This window comes from Pyrus communis, chromosome 9 (genome assembly GCF_963583255.1).
Source record: "Pyrus communis chromosome 9, drPyrComm1.1, whole genome shotgun sequence".
NCBI classification, from domain to species: Eukaryota; Viridiplantae; Streptophyta; class Magnoliopsida; order Rosales; family Rosaceae; genus Pyrus; species Pyrus communis.
In genome coordinates this window covers 24,481,347-24,493,820 of record NC_084811.1, presented here as the reverse complement: position 1 = coordinate 24,493,820, position 12,474 = coordinate 24,481,347, and the positions used below count along the sequence as shown (strand labels likewise).

Genomic DNA, 12,474 nt, shown 5'->3' with positions numbered 1-12,474 from the left:
ACAGTTGTCCCAGTCGCAGCAGATAGGCAAGAGCTCTCATGGGAAGGCCTCGTTTTGGAAGATCAACTTACTGTCCAAAGCTATAACATTCCTGCTAATGCCACCATCCTTGTCTTTGACAAGATTAAAGTTGGGATTTCTATAGTGGCTAACAACTTATATTGTGAAGTCTTTGTGTACCATGGTACTACTGTCGGTGAGTTGAAGGCGAAAATTCATGCAGACTATGGCGTGGATGTCGCACATAAGGTAGTGCGTAAGGAGAACCGTAATCTTGATGATCGTGCTACTCTGTGGTCTGCTAGAGTCGTCGAAGGAACTGTGTTACTTCTCCTGGGATAGAAATGATCATATGGAACGATTAATACTTCACGGTTTCGAGCGGATCTTGGTAACTTTGGCTTGCTGCAAATTAAGTTTTATGAGTAGACTAATACTATATTATATAATAAAGCTTGTGAAGCATATATATTTACTATTAATTTTAGTTTGAAGAATGAAAAGAAATATGTATCTAATATCTATCATAGATGATGCATATGTGAAATAAATAAAGATCTGTTTATGTGAAAAATCTCAGTTTTCAACCAGTTTGACACGTATTTTCAACGAGTGTTTTATATGTCAGCGTGAAAATATGATACGCAAATAGGGAGGAAGCAAAGTGTTCTAATAAAATCTGAATCAGAAGCCTTCATAGGCACATCAAGATCTTACAAACGTGAAAATCTGAGGATAAGTTCCCTGCAACAATCTGCATTTGGTTTTACTGTTCTAAGTAACCTGACACGGCTTCTTTTGCCGGCAAGTTGTGATAGTGCTCCATTCGCTCTCTTTCTGTTGCATCGACGGTAGCTGCTGATTCCATTAGAACAACCCCATTGCCTTTGACTGCATCCAATTAATGCATCTGTAAATTCCTTGAAGTCCTTTAAGCTGCGGGACAAAAGAATTGGCACTTAAAAACATTGAACGAGTAAAATCTTCACGAGCGTGCTAGGAACCACATTGTTTGGTACTAGCACGATCGGATTCCTAATCTGAAAGTAACATGTGAGCCATGTACAGTCAGAAAATGGAAAATGGAACAGTATAGATTAGTTTATATCATATCGTGTAGACACGAAATTAGTGTACAAGTGTAACAATAATAAAAAGGAAAATTTGAGATACAGAAATTATACTTGCATTCATAAGTTTTTGGTTAACAAAGGCTTAAAAGTTCTTCTTAGCGTCTACACTAAAAGATGCTGACAAGAGGCATAAGCTTGATCGAGATAATCTAAAAAATACTATAAACTCGAGTTAGTCTTAGTCTATTCATTAGCCATATAATTTCATCTTAAAGTAAACATGACAAAGTTCACAAGTTTCAACTGTGTGTAAAAGTTCACCGTCGTTGTTGCTCAAATCTACATGTCTAAATGATCTAAACATGAATTTTCCCGTTTATAAGCTGCAAATATATTATTCGAAGCTCACTTTACAATAAATAAACTAGTAAATTCTCCTTTTATTATTCTCAAAATTTTTAAAATTTTGACTTCATTTTTTCATACTAGTTTGATTTCTTCAGCACTTTTGTACTTCCGTTAATTTTTTTAATGAAGTGACATAACTTTGGTTTACGTTAGTATTTTTTTTCATTTAGAAGTGAGAGATTTTAAGTTTGAATTTCGTGGATGGCGAATTCGATACCAAATTAGGCTGCTCATTGTATAATTTTGTCAAACTTCTCCTCCTTTTAGTGTAAAAATATCGATGTAACGAACGAAACAAAAAACAAAAAAAATAAACCCTTCCTTAAACCCCGACCACAACCCTGCACCTTTCCAATCCTCCTCAGCCCCAATCCTGATAATCATCTCTTCCCTCCGCCTCCCCTAACCACCCCAAACCTGAAATCCCAACAGCTTTGGGTCGTCGGAGAATACATAGGAGGTGCTCTGGGTTCGTCCATGGATGAAGGATGCCGAATCTTGAACCAGCATGATATCTGCCTCCTCTTCCTCTCCAGTCTCAAAACTACTCCTCCTCACGCGGCGGTGCCGCTCTCTCTCTCCCTATTCTACTTTACCCCCGTTCTCTTCCAAAACCCTGATCCACCACATCTCCAACGCCTTCCTCCAAAACAACCCCAAACTCTTACACCCTCATTTTCTCTCCAAATTACAACCCCACCACCTCCACCCCATCCTCCTCTCCCTTCAATCCAACCCCGTTTCGGCCCTCCGCTTCTTCGACTGGTCCCAGGGCTCCCTCGGCCTCCACCACTCCCCGCAGTCCTTCTGTGACCTCATTCACCTGCTGCTCCGCCACCGGATGCTCGCTCCGGCTTCCCGCCTTTTCGACACAATGGTAGGTCAGTTCGGGTCTCAGTTTAACTATTTTGCTGCATTTTCTGATTGTTTTCGGAGTCACAGTTCCGATGTTAATCTTGTTTGTAGCTTTCTGATTGAGAATTTTTGTCGAAATGGGATGTTGGATTCGTCTGTTGATACCTTCATTCGTATGTATAAATTGGGTGTTCCGGTGTCTCCTTATGCGTTGTCTAGAATGCTGAATTGCTTGGTTGATGCGAATCACGTCAACATGATTCTCGATGCATATGGAGAAATCTGTAGTGCATTGAGAGGACAACAATTTTGTGTGTATGAGTTTGTTATGGTTGGTCTTCTGAACAAGGGTAGATTCGAAACGGGTTTGGAATTTCATTGTGCATTGATTGACAGAGGCTTTTCGCTTGACATTGTTGCTTGTAACAAGTTTTTAAGACGTCTTTGTAAAGAAAATCAGGTTGGAGATGGTGAAGATTTCTTTACGGTATTGCTAACAGTTGGTCCGAAGCCAAATGTGGTGACGTTTAGCACGATGATTAACAGGTATTGTAAAGATGGGAAATTGGAAGAGGCAAAGAAGCTTTACAAGATTATGATAGAGAAGGGTATCAGTCCTGACTTGGTTGTATATAGTATCCTAGTTGATGGTTTTTTTAAGGCAGGGAAATTCGAGGAAGGGTGTTGGCTTTTTTCAGCGGCGTTGGATTGTGGGATTAAGTTGGATGTAGTCATTTTCAGTTCTGTTATGGATGCTTACGTGAGAATTGGAGATCTGGTGAAGTCAGTGGAGGTCTACCGAAGAATGCTGAAAGAAGGGATCTCACCAAACTCTGTTAGTTACACCATTCTTATTAACAGCATGTGTCAGGATGGTAAGGTTGCGGAGGCTTGTGGAATATTTGGTCGAATTTTGAAACGTGGTTTTGTGCCATCGATTCTGACTTATAGTAGTCTGATTGAAGGAATGTGCAAAATAGGGAATTTAAAAGATGCATTTCAGCTGTACGAGAGTATGATCAAGATGGGCTATGAACCTGATATTATTCTTTACGGTGTGTTATTAAATGGCCTTTGCAAAAATGGGCTGATGGGTGATGCTCTTAGGTTCTTCTTTCAAGCTGTTCATAGGGGCGTTAAGCCAAATGTCTATACTTTCAACATGTTAATAGATGGTTGCTGCAGATTGAAACGACTGAGGGATGCTGTGAAGGTGTACATCCAAATGGGAATTTATAACATAAAACCAGATGTGGTGACGAATACCGTGCTTATTAAGGGTATTTCTGAAGTAGGGAGATTAAACGATGCGTTGGTGTTTTTCTTCCAATCAGTAAAGAAGGGTTTCTTACCTGATGTTGTAACATATTGCACACTGATTGATGGTTGCTGCAAGCAGAAACATTTACATGCCGGACTCTGGCTATTTGAGATGATGCAAAGAAATGGAGTAAATCCCGATATTGCCATTTATAATGTCCTCATCAATATGCTGTTCAAAGAAAATTGCATAGATGCTGCGCAGGAAGTCTTTGAGCGGTTTGCTGAAAGTGGTCCTGAACCTGATATCATTACGTACAACACAATGATTTGTGGTTATTGCTTTCAGAGAAGGTTAGAGGTGGCTGTTCAACTTTTTGAAGAGATGATGCAGGGGCAGTGCAAACCCAATGCCATTACTTGGACTATATTGATTGATGCATTTTGTAAAGAAGGTAAAATGGACGATGCGATGTTGATGTTCGATAAAATGCATGAAAGGGATCCTGAACCGAACGTGGTCACATATAGTTGTCTGATTGACGGGTTTTTCAAGTCTGAAAACACAAAAAGTGCCTTTGAACTACACGAAGAGATGCTTAAAAGCGTCTCTCCAAATATAGTCAGTTATAGCATCCTCATTGATGGTCTTTGTAAAAGAGGACTTGTGGAGAAAGCATCCCTTGCATTTCATTGTGCTATAAACAGGGGCTTGGTGCCCGATGTAATAGCATACGGGATTCTGATTCGCGGTTACTGCAAGGTAGGAAGAACCGCAGAAGGCCTCGTGTTGTATGGGCGTATGTTAACAAGCGGGATCATGCCGGATGCTGTCATACAAAGGACGATTGCGGAGCATATCCTCGAAACTGATCGGCGAAAATATGAGAGTACTCCCAACCACATGATTTGCAGATAAGATCTGTTGTTTAATACAGTGACACAATTAACTGAAGCAAAGCTAGTGTAAAAATACAGTGACTCAATTACAGTTTAATAGTTAATTTACTTTGTATTTGAAAGGTAACTTTTAGAATTTTCGTCACATATCATCCTTACAAAAAATCACTGAACTTGGAAACCATAAGACGAGGTGCAGGATATTGCAGGTTTCTCCGGGATGTAAGAACTCGTTTTCCCTTGATACGCATATTGTATCCAAGCTCAGCACCCGGCAGCCAAGTATCCGTCAGGTGATCAAAACTCTGCCCTATAACAACGGATGAATCAGATGCATCAGTTATGACAAAGTTCCCATTGTCGAGAAGCTTTGCTGCACCAGAACTAGAAACATTTGATCTTGAACTACCATGCTGTAACTTTGGAGGGCTACTCAAGGTCAAGTTTCCATTTTCGAGTTCTAATACGCAAAAATTTTGGTTTAGAAACGGGTTGTTTTCGGTTTGTGAACCAAACTATAGGTAGATTCTTGTACCAGATGTCTATGTAATAGTTTTGAGATTCACGTGGTGTGAAGGAACCGAACTCAAATGTTCCACCAGGAGAGGTGATTGTTTGGCTCCCAGAAAGATACTGGCCTGAAGAGATGGCGTGAAACGCAGTGGACATACAAGCAATAAAGGTAGAACATAATCAAAATCCTAATGAGTATGATACACTGGAGCATGGTAGAATCTTCGTATCCGTCCCTTTGATAAAATTGCAACAAAGGGTTAGATTTGCTGCAAACAGAACCCAAAAATTGTCCTTCCTTTCATTGGATCATAACCAGATATGAACAAATATTGGTCTTGCAGACCATTGGACTTTAAGGGCTGTAATATTTTTGCTACCCTTCCTTCCCTGTTTGGGGTAATCAGACTATGAATGCGACCAGGTCCCTACAAATATCTCCTAAAACTAATCCGCAAAGATCGTCCGAGACTCAAGCATGTGGCATCCCAAAAGTCTTAGAAAGCCATGGAATTACGAGAAAATCTTGTGTCCACTTAGAAAATCATGTCATCCGTATGCCCACTCACACAACTAGGCAGAACCACCTTTGTAATGGGGACCACCATTGGCCCGATTCCACCAGTTCCAAAATAGGTGGTTCGCTTGGTTGTGTGGGCCTACAAATGACGTTACCCTCTGGGTAGACATGAGAACAAATTACATTCATGCAACTACACGTCAAGATCAATATATAACAAGCATGGACATATTTAAATCTATGGTAGCTCAAATCCGCATTCAAATTACATAAACATAATGTTATGCCTCGATATCGAACAAGCATGTCTGCAGGATTCCCCAAGAGCGAAAACCTGTACCTTACGAATACAACATATTCGTTATCAATGCCTGAAGTGCCTAACGTTTGTGAAAAAAGCGAAACTCCATACTTGTTACAGCAGTCCATGGCATCCCCATCTCTAATGCTCCCACCGGGTTTAGCAATTACACTAACTCCGCTTTCGCAGGCTTCTTCCACTGCATCTTTCCATGCTCCGCTCCCCTTCTCTTCGTGCTGCAAGTCTGCAACTCCTCTTTTTTTCAGCGGTTAAATTGAATACATTTAAGGAGAATTAAGGGGGAAAAACTAAGAAATGACTTGGAAGAAAGAAAAAAACAAGAAAGATGGGTGGATGGAGAGTGCGAAAATCATTTCTCTTTTTAATATATCATTACATAACCAATATTTATTGAACTGGAAATATTCAAAAACCTACTGCCTTCAAGATAAGGTTATACGTACAATCACACTGCAAGAACCCTCACGTTCTTCATCTGATCCTCATGAATTCTTGTTGCACAGTTGCTGACTTCGGCTTGAAATGCACTTTGGACATCGATGACCATCAACCTGAATCGGATGTAGTTTCCAGGTAGTTAATGCCTTCTGCCGGACTTCTGATAAGGCGCTGGAGGAACTGCGGGACTGGCGGAACACCGATGTCCAAAACTCCCTCAAGAATTTGAACAACCTGCCTCATTGTTGGCCTATCCTTCTCATCTTCTTGAATGCACCAACAAGCCACTTTGCACGCTCTACTTAGGTCATCTCTGTCAGCTTTGCCTTCCAACCTGCAATCCAACAAGGTGAAAAGATCTTCCCCTTTATTAACTGCATTCGCGAGCCGGATAGGACGGAAGTTTTCTACCCCGTCAGCTAATCCTTCTCTGTTTCTCCTCCCTGATATGACCTCAATCAGCAACATGCCATAGCTAAACACATCGGCTTTTGGGGTGATGGCTTCACCCGAAAACCATTCTGGTGCAAGATAGCCCACAGTTCCTCTCATGGTTGTCAAAACCCGGCTGTGGTCTCTCCCCAAGAGTTTCGCAAGACCAAAATCCGCCAATTTCGGACTGTATTCTGAATCCAACAAGATGTTCTCTGGCTTAACGTCGCAGTGTATTATGCAGTCTCTGCACTCTTCATGGAGGTAAGACAATCCTCTGGCAGTCCCTACTGCAATGTGATATCTAGCATTCCAATCTAACATTCTCGGGTTCTTTCCAAGTATAAGAGATTGCAGAGAACCATTTGGCATGTAGTCATAAACTAAAAACCTCTTTGAAGCGTTGGAGCAGAATCCCCGCATGCGAATAAGATTAATGTGTTGGATTACACCGATAGTTCCCACTTCAGCACGAAATTGTTTCTCTCCCTGGTTCATACTTCTCAGCTCTTTCACTGCTATGGCCGTTGAGTTAGGCAACGTCCCCTTGAATACAGAACCAAAGCCTCCTTCCCCGAGTTTTTCGGAGAAGTTGTTTGTTGCTCTTCTTAAATCTCTATGCTTGTAAAGCACCAAAGAATCGTCGGTAGTCGCCAATGCTCCTGCTGACCATCTCCTTCTAAAGAATACCATGACAATGAAAGTACTACTTAAGATGGAAAAGAACCCTGCAATTACTCCAATTACAGTCCAAGTAGTCTTTCTCTTTCTCTTCGTCTCACTTGTAGAATCCACAATCCGGAGATGCAATCCTGGGCTGTCTAGAGAATAACTTATGGAAATGGATTCGGATGGCATTGTCAGTATATTATATAGATCCCCTATCCAAATGAAACACCGACGACTATCAATAAAATTATAAACAAAGGCACTGCATGAGCAATTTATTAAGCATTCTAATCTGCATTGATCATTGCTCACATTTATAATTTGCTCATAGTTCCTAGGATATCCAATTCCAACATCAGTTATCGCCAAAAATGAGTCCCCGGGACTGTAGTGAAAAGGAAATTTCCTCACGCAGCCATCTGAGAAGTCCTCTAGCATCCAACTTTCCCTGACTCTGGGTTCAAATCCTTCGAGGCAACCACAACGAGGAGAACTCCGCTGGTTGCAAATACTAAAAGCACCGCATGAAGAATCAACCGCACACTGGTCCGATGGTTCAGCCGAAATCAAAGTCCACTCCCTAAAGCCTTGGTCCCAGGCATAGAACTTTAGCTGACCATTGATTTCAAGTCTGCCTCTAGTAAAGGTATCAGGATATGAAGATAAATTAAAAGGTAGTTCATCTAGCTCAGAAGAAAAAGGACCAGGTGCAGGAGTTTTCGGATTTCTCCAGGATGTAAGAACTAGTTTTCTCCTCGTACGATTATTGTATCCAAGCTTAGCACCCGGGAGCCAAGTATCCGTCGGGTGATCGAAACTCTGCCATTTGACAACAGATGAATTAAATGCATCCGTTATGACGAAGTTCCCATTGTCAAGAAGCTTTGCTACACTAGAATTCAAGACCCTTGATCTTGAATTAGTCGACCATATTGCAACTTTGGAGGGGCCACTTAAGGTCAAGTTTCCATTTTCGACAAGTCGAAATACTGACAAATACGGTTCACAAACAGGATGTTTTCTGTTTGCGACCCAAACTAGAGTCCGATTGGGTAGATTTTTGTACCAAATGCCTACGTAATAGTTTTGAGGTATACCTGGTGCGAAGAAACCGAGCTCAAATTTTCCGCTTGGAGAGGTGATTGCTGGTGTGAAGAAACCGAGCTCAAATTTTCCACTTGGAGAGGTGATTGTTTGTTCCCCGGAGAGAGAATGGCCTGGAGAGATGGTGTGAGACGCCGTGGAAATACAAGCAATGAAGGTGCAACATAGCAAAAATCTCAACGCATAGCAGAGTAGAATTTTCGTATCCATCTCTTGATAAAAATTGCAACAAAAGAGTTAGATTGCTGCAAGCAGAAGCCGAAACTTATCCTTCCTTTGATTGATTGATCTTAACCAGATAAGCTGTATCAAAATATATTGGACGTTGACTTCCACTCCAGTTACAATCCAACAAGTCCTTCTCGCACTCTTTCTAGTCGTCTCATTTATCAAAACATATTAGACTTGACTTGCTAGGCAACAAAGAACCCTGCCACTACACTTACAATCCAACAAGTCAACCCAAGCTAAGCAGGGATAAAAACACCTGCAAAAGTATATGGGAATGATAATTATTATCGACATTACTAGATCTGGCAATTTCTTTCATGTCCTGTTAACACGACACGAAAATAACGAGTTTCGGATCAATACGATAACTAATCGGATCATTATCGGGTCACATGATAATAACCTGTTAATAACGGATCCTTAACAGGTTTACACGAGAGTGACATGCAGTAACTTATTTTAACACGATAAGAAAAAAAGTTATTTTGATGATTTTAATTTTTTAAACTACTAAAAAGGAACCCTGCCACCACTACAATTACAATCTAAGAAGTCTTTCTCGCACGTTTCCTAGTCGTCTCATTTGTCAAAATATATTAGACTTGACTTGCCAGTCAACAAAGAACCCTGCCACTACACTTACAATCCAACAAGTCAACCCAAGCTAAGCAGGGATAAAAACACCTGCAAAAGTATATGGGAATGATAATTATTATCGACATTACTAGATCTGACAATTTCTTTCACGATCTGTTAACACGATACGAAAATAACGGATTTCGGATCAATACGATAACTAATCGAATCATTATCGGGTCACATAATAATAACCCGTTAATAACGGATCCTTAACAGGTTTACACGAGAGTGACGCGCGGGTAATTTATTTTAACACAATAAGAAAAAAAGTTATTTTGATGATTTTAATTTTTTAAACTACTAAAAAGGAACCCTGCCACCACTACAATTACAATCTAAGAAGTCTTTCTCGCACGTTTCCTAGTCGTCTCGTTTGTCAAAATATATTAGACTTGACTTGCCAGTCAACAAAGAACCCTGCCACTACAATTACAATCCAAGAAGTCAACCTAAGCTAAGCAGGTATAAAAACACCTGCATAAGTATGTGGGAATGATAATTATTATCGACATCATTTCCAACTCGTAGGAACGTGACTTTCACTTTGCAATGGCCCTTTTTCTTTCTTTTTCCTTTGTGAGTAGGAATGAATTATATTAGAATTCTTATCTTCATCAAAATTTATAAGCGTTTATTCAAGAAAACATATATTTCTGTGAACCAATTTCAAGCGTTAAACAACAATAAATAGTTGAATTGCTATTTTTATAAAACCATTGTACAGATAAGTATAGTGAAATAAAGAAACATCATTAAAATACTTCCAACGTTTTCCTAAAACAAAACTCAATTTCCAAAAGATATGGATCATCATACATACATAAATATGCAGACACACCCACACATATGTAACTTTACTCTCTACGATTTGTAGCTCTTCCAGTGACGTGGAATTCTTATAATTTATAGTACAAGTCTACACGCATTCTAGTTCACCAAGAAATTACCAGCAATCAAGATAATCAAATCTCAACATTATATAAGAACGTAATATCTGAAATTCAATGGAATTCTAATTTCAAGTCTACTCCACAAATCTGGTAACCACCACGGGTGCTATCCTAGGGTATCTAATCCCTAAGCTTTGATACCATTTTGTCACGCCCCGACCCATGAATAAATACTATTCACGAGCTATGATATGAGTCATATTTTAGCTATAGAAATAAATTCTACAACCAAGATATGGTGGAAGATAAAATTAAATTATAACAATTACACCATACATCAACAAAATCTTACATACAAATTTTTAAAATACGCAACGGAATAACGATAGTGCACAAACTAATTCACAACAAAAACTACTAACAAAATAATAATTAAATTGTAACAATTCTTTCAAATGCATGAAATATATGCACATGAGATGAATGAGTGTACTCACTCCCTTTTAATCCCGTCAACACATACGTAAGGCACCCAAGCCTACATGTCCCATACCATGCTTATACCACTTGACTCCGGATACGTTAGAGTATGAGTTAACTCCCGTTCATCCCTTAAACCCAATTTTTGTAATAAACTCTCAGTTTCCACTTTATTATACAGTCACTTTCCCCGACACCTGACGTATACAAGATTTCATTATTTTAATAATCAACCAATTTGTATACTCAAGCCCTACACCCTACGCCTGACATATATAAGGTTCATTATTTTATATTCAAGGCAAACTTCAGTCCTTGAATATCCTCACAACTCAAACACTTTACACAAAGGAGCACTAGACACAACACAACTCTTTATCTTGCTTTGCAATGCATATGTACATGTCATGTTCACATAGATATCAATACTCACATTTTCTTTAACAAGCCTGTAAGCTTTAACATAAATCAAATTGATTAGTGACAAGAGTAGTATAATGATAATATTAATAACAAAATAATAATCTTTAATATAAATGATAAGCAATATGTTATCATTTCCTCATTTATTTTATTGTCTCAATTTCATTTCCTCCCTCTTGTTCTCTTTCTTCCTTCACCACTTCCCCTTCCTCTTCTTTAATATAGCTGAAATTCTACATATGTAATAGGAGTTGGATTGCTGAAAAACTTCCATGAAAGGGAGAGAAAGAAACTAGAGATGCTGGCCATGCAAAGAGGTTGGCAGAGAAGGCTACCTCAACCGAACATCAGCTGTTAGAACTGGTGTACAAGTCAGCACATAGATTTAATTGTCGTGGTTTTTGGATATGTTACAGAGGAGATGATAAGAAACAACTTTTGTGAAGGAAGTGCTGTGATCGGAACTCTAAAAAATGGGGTTTTGGTGCTCATAACATGGCTGTCCAGTTTTCTGCGGGATTAGATACATGAGTTGGTATTTCAAATATATTGGACGATCGCACCGTTGGATTTTTCTGAAATTTTGATATATTATGGTAGAGAGACAGACGAACAACTCTCATGAAGAAAGTACTATGATATAATCTATGAATGATGGTGTTTTGGTCTGATAAATAGGCTGGACGAATTTCTAGTTTTTGGATATCTTTCTTTTGATAGATGAAAATGATAGTGAGTTTGATGGAGATTTTTGTTGGGTAAGGTTTCATGTATATTTCTGGGATTTGTCTCACCCTTTTTGTACATCATTCTCAAGGGAAAATAAATGGAGATTTTTGATAGTTTGGTGGAAGTGCTTCTCATGGAAATGATCTCAAAATGTAAAAGTATAAACAACATAAGATTTAAGTGGTTCGCCAAATCGACTACATCCACCGGGGTTTGATTTCATTGTCTTTCACTATATATGAGGGATTTACAAATACAATGAAAGATGGCTTAAAGCCTTAACAATATGTAAAAGAAGGGTAATTGGATAATATGAAAGGGAGGATGGCTTTTTATTGGAGTTGTTCTTTTTCTTCTTCTTTTTTTTTTTTTTTTTTTTTTATTCTTCTTCCTCTCTCTTCTCTCCATGTCTTCCGTTGGTTCTTTGCTCTTTCCTTTATAAAGATTGCATGACATCTTCCTCTCCAAAGAATCTCCACAAGTGTGCCAATAGAAACAAAGCAAGTGTTGTGCCAATCATTAGACATTAAATGTGTTCCAATAGAAACACACCAATTGTTAACCTAATCATCACCATAAAATGTGTTC

General features: G+C 39.1%; 1 protein-coding gene and 1 pseudogene across 1 annotated transcript; one reads left to right on the top strand and one right to left on the bottom strand.

The window, feature by feature from the left end:
• The first annotated feature begins 1,989 nt into the window (after positions 1–1,989).
• On the top strand, positions 1,990–4,515 carry LOC137744557 (putative pentatricopeptide repeat-containing protein At1g31840). Its single transcript, XM_068484342.1, has one exon. It carries the CDS (start codon positions 1,990–1,992, stop codon positions 4,513–4,515), a length of 2,526 nt encoding a protein of 841 aa, XP_068340443.1.
• A 136-nt stretch (positions 4,516–4,651) lies between these two features.
• On the bottom strand, positions 4,652–8,866 carry LOC137744556 (G-type lectin S-receptor-like serine/threonine-protein kinase At2g19130; annotated as a pseudogene).
• Between the last annotated feature and the right edge of the window lie 3,608 nt (positions 8,867–12,474).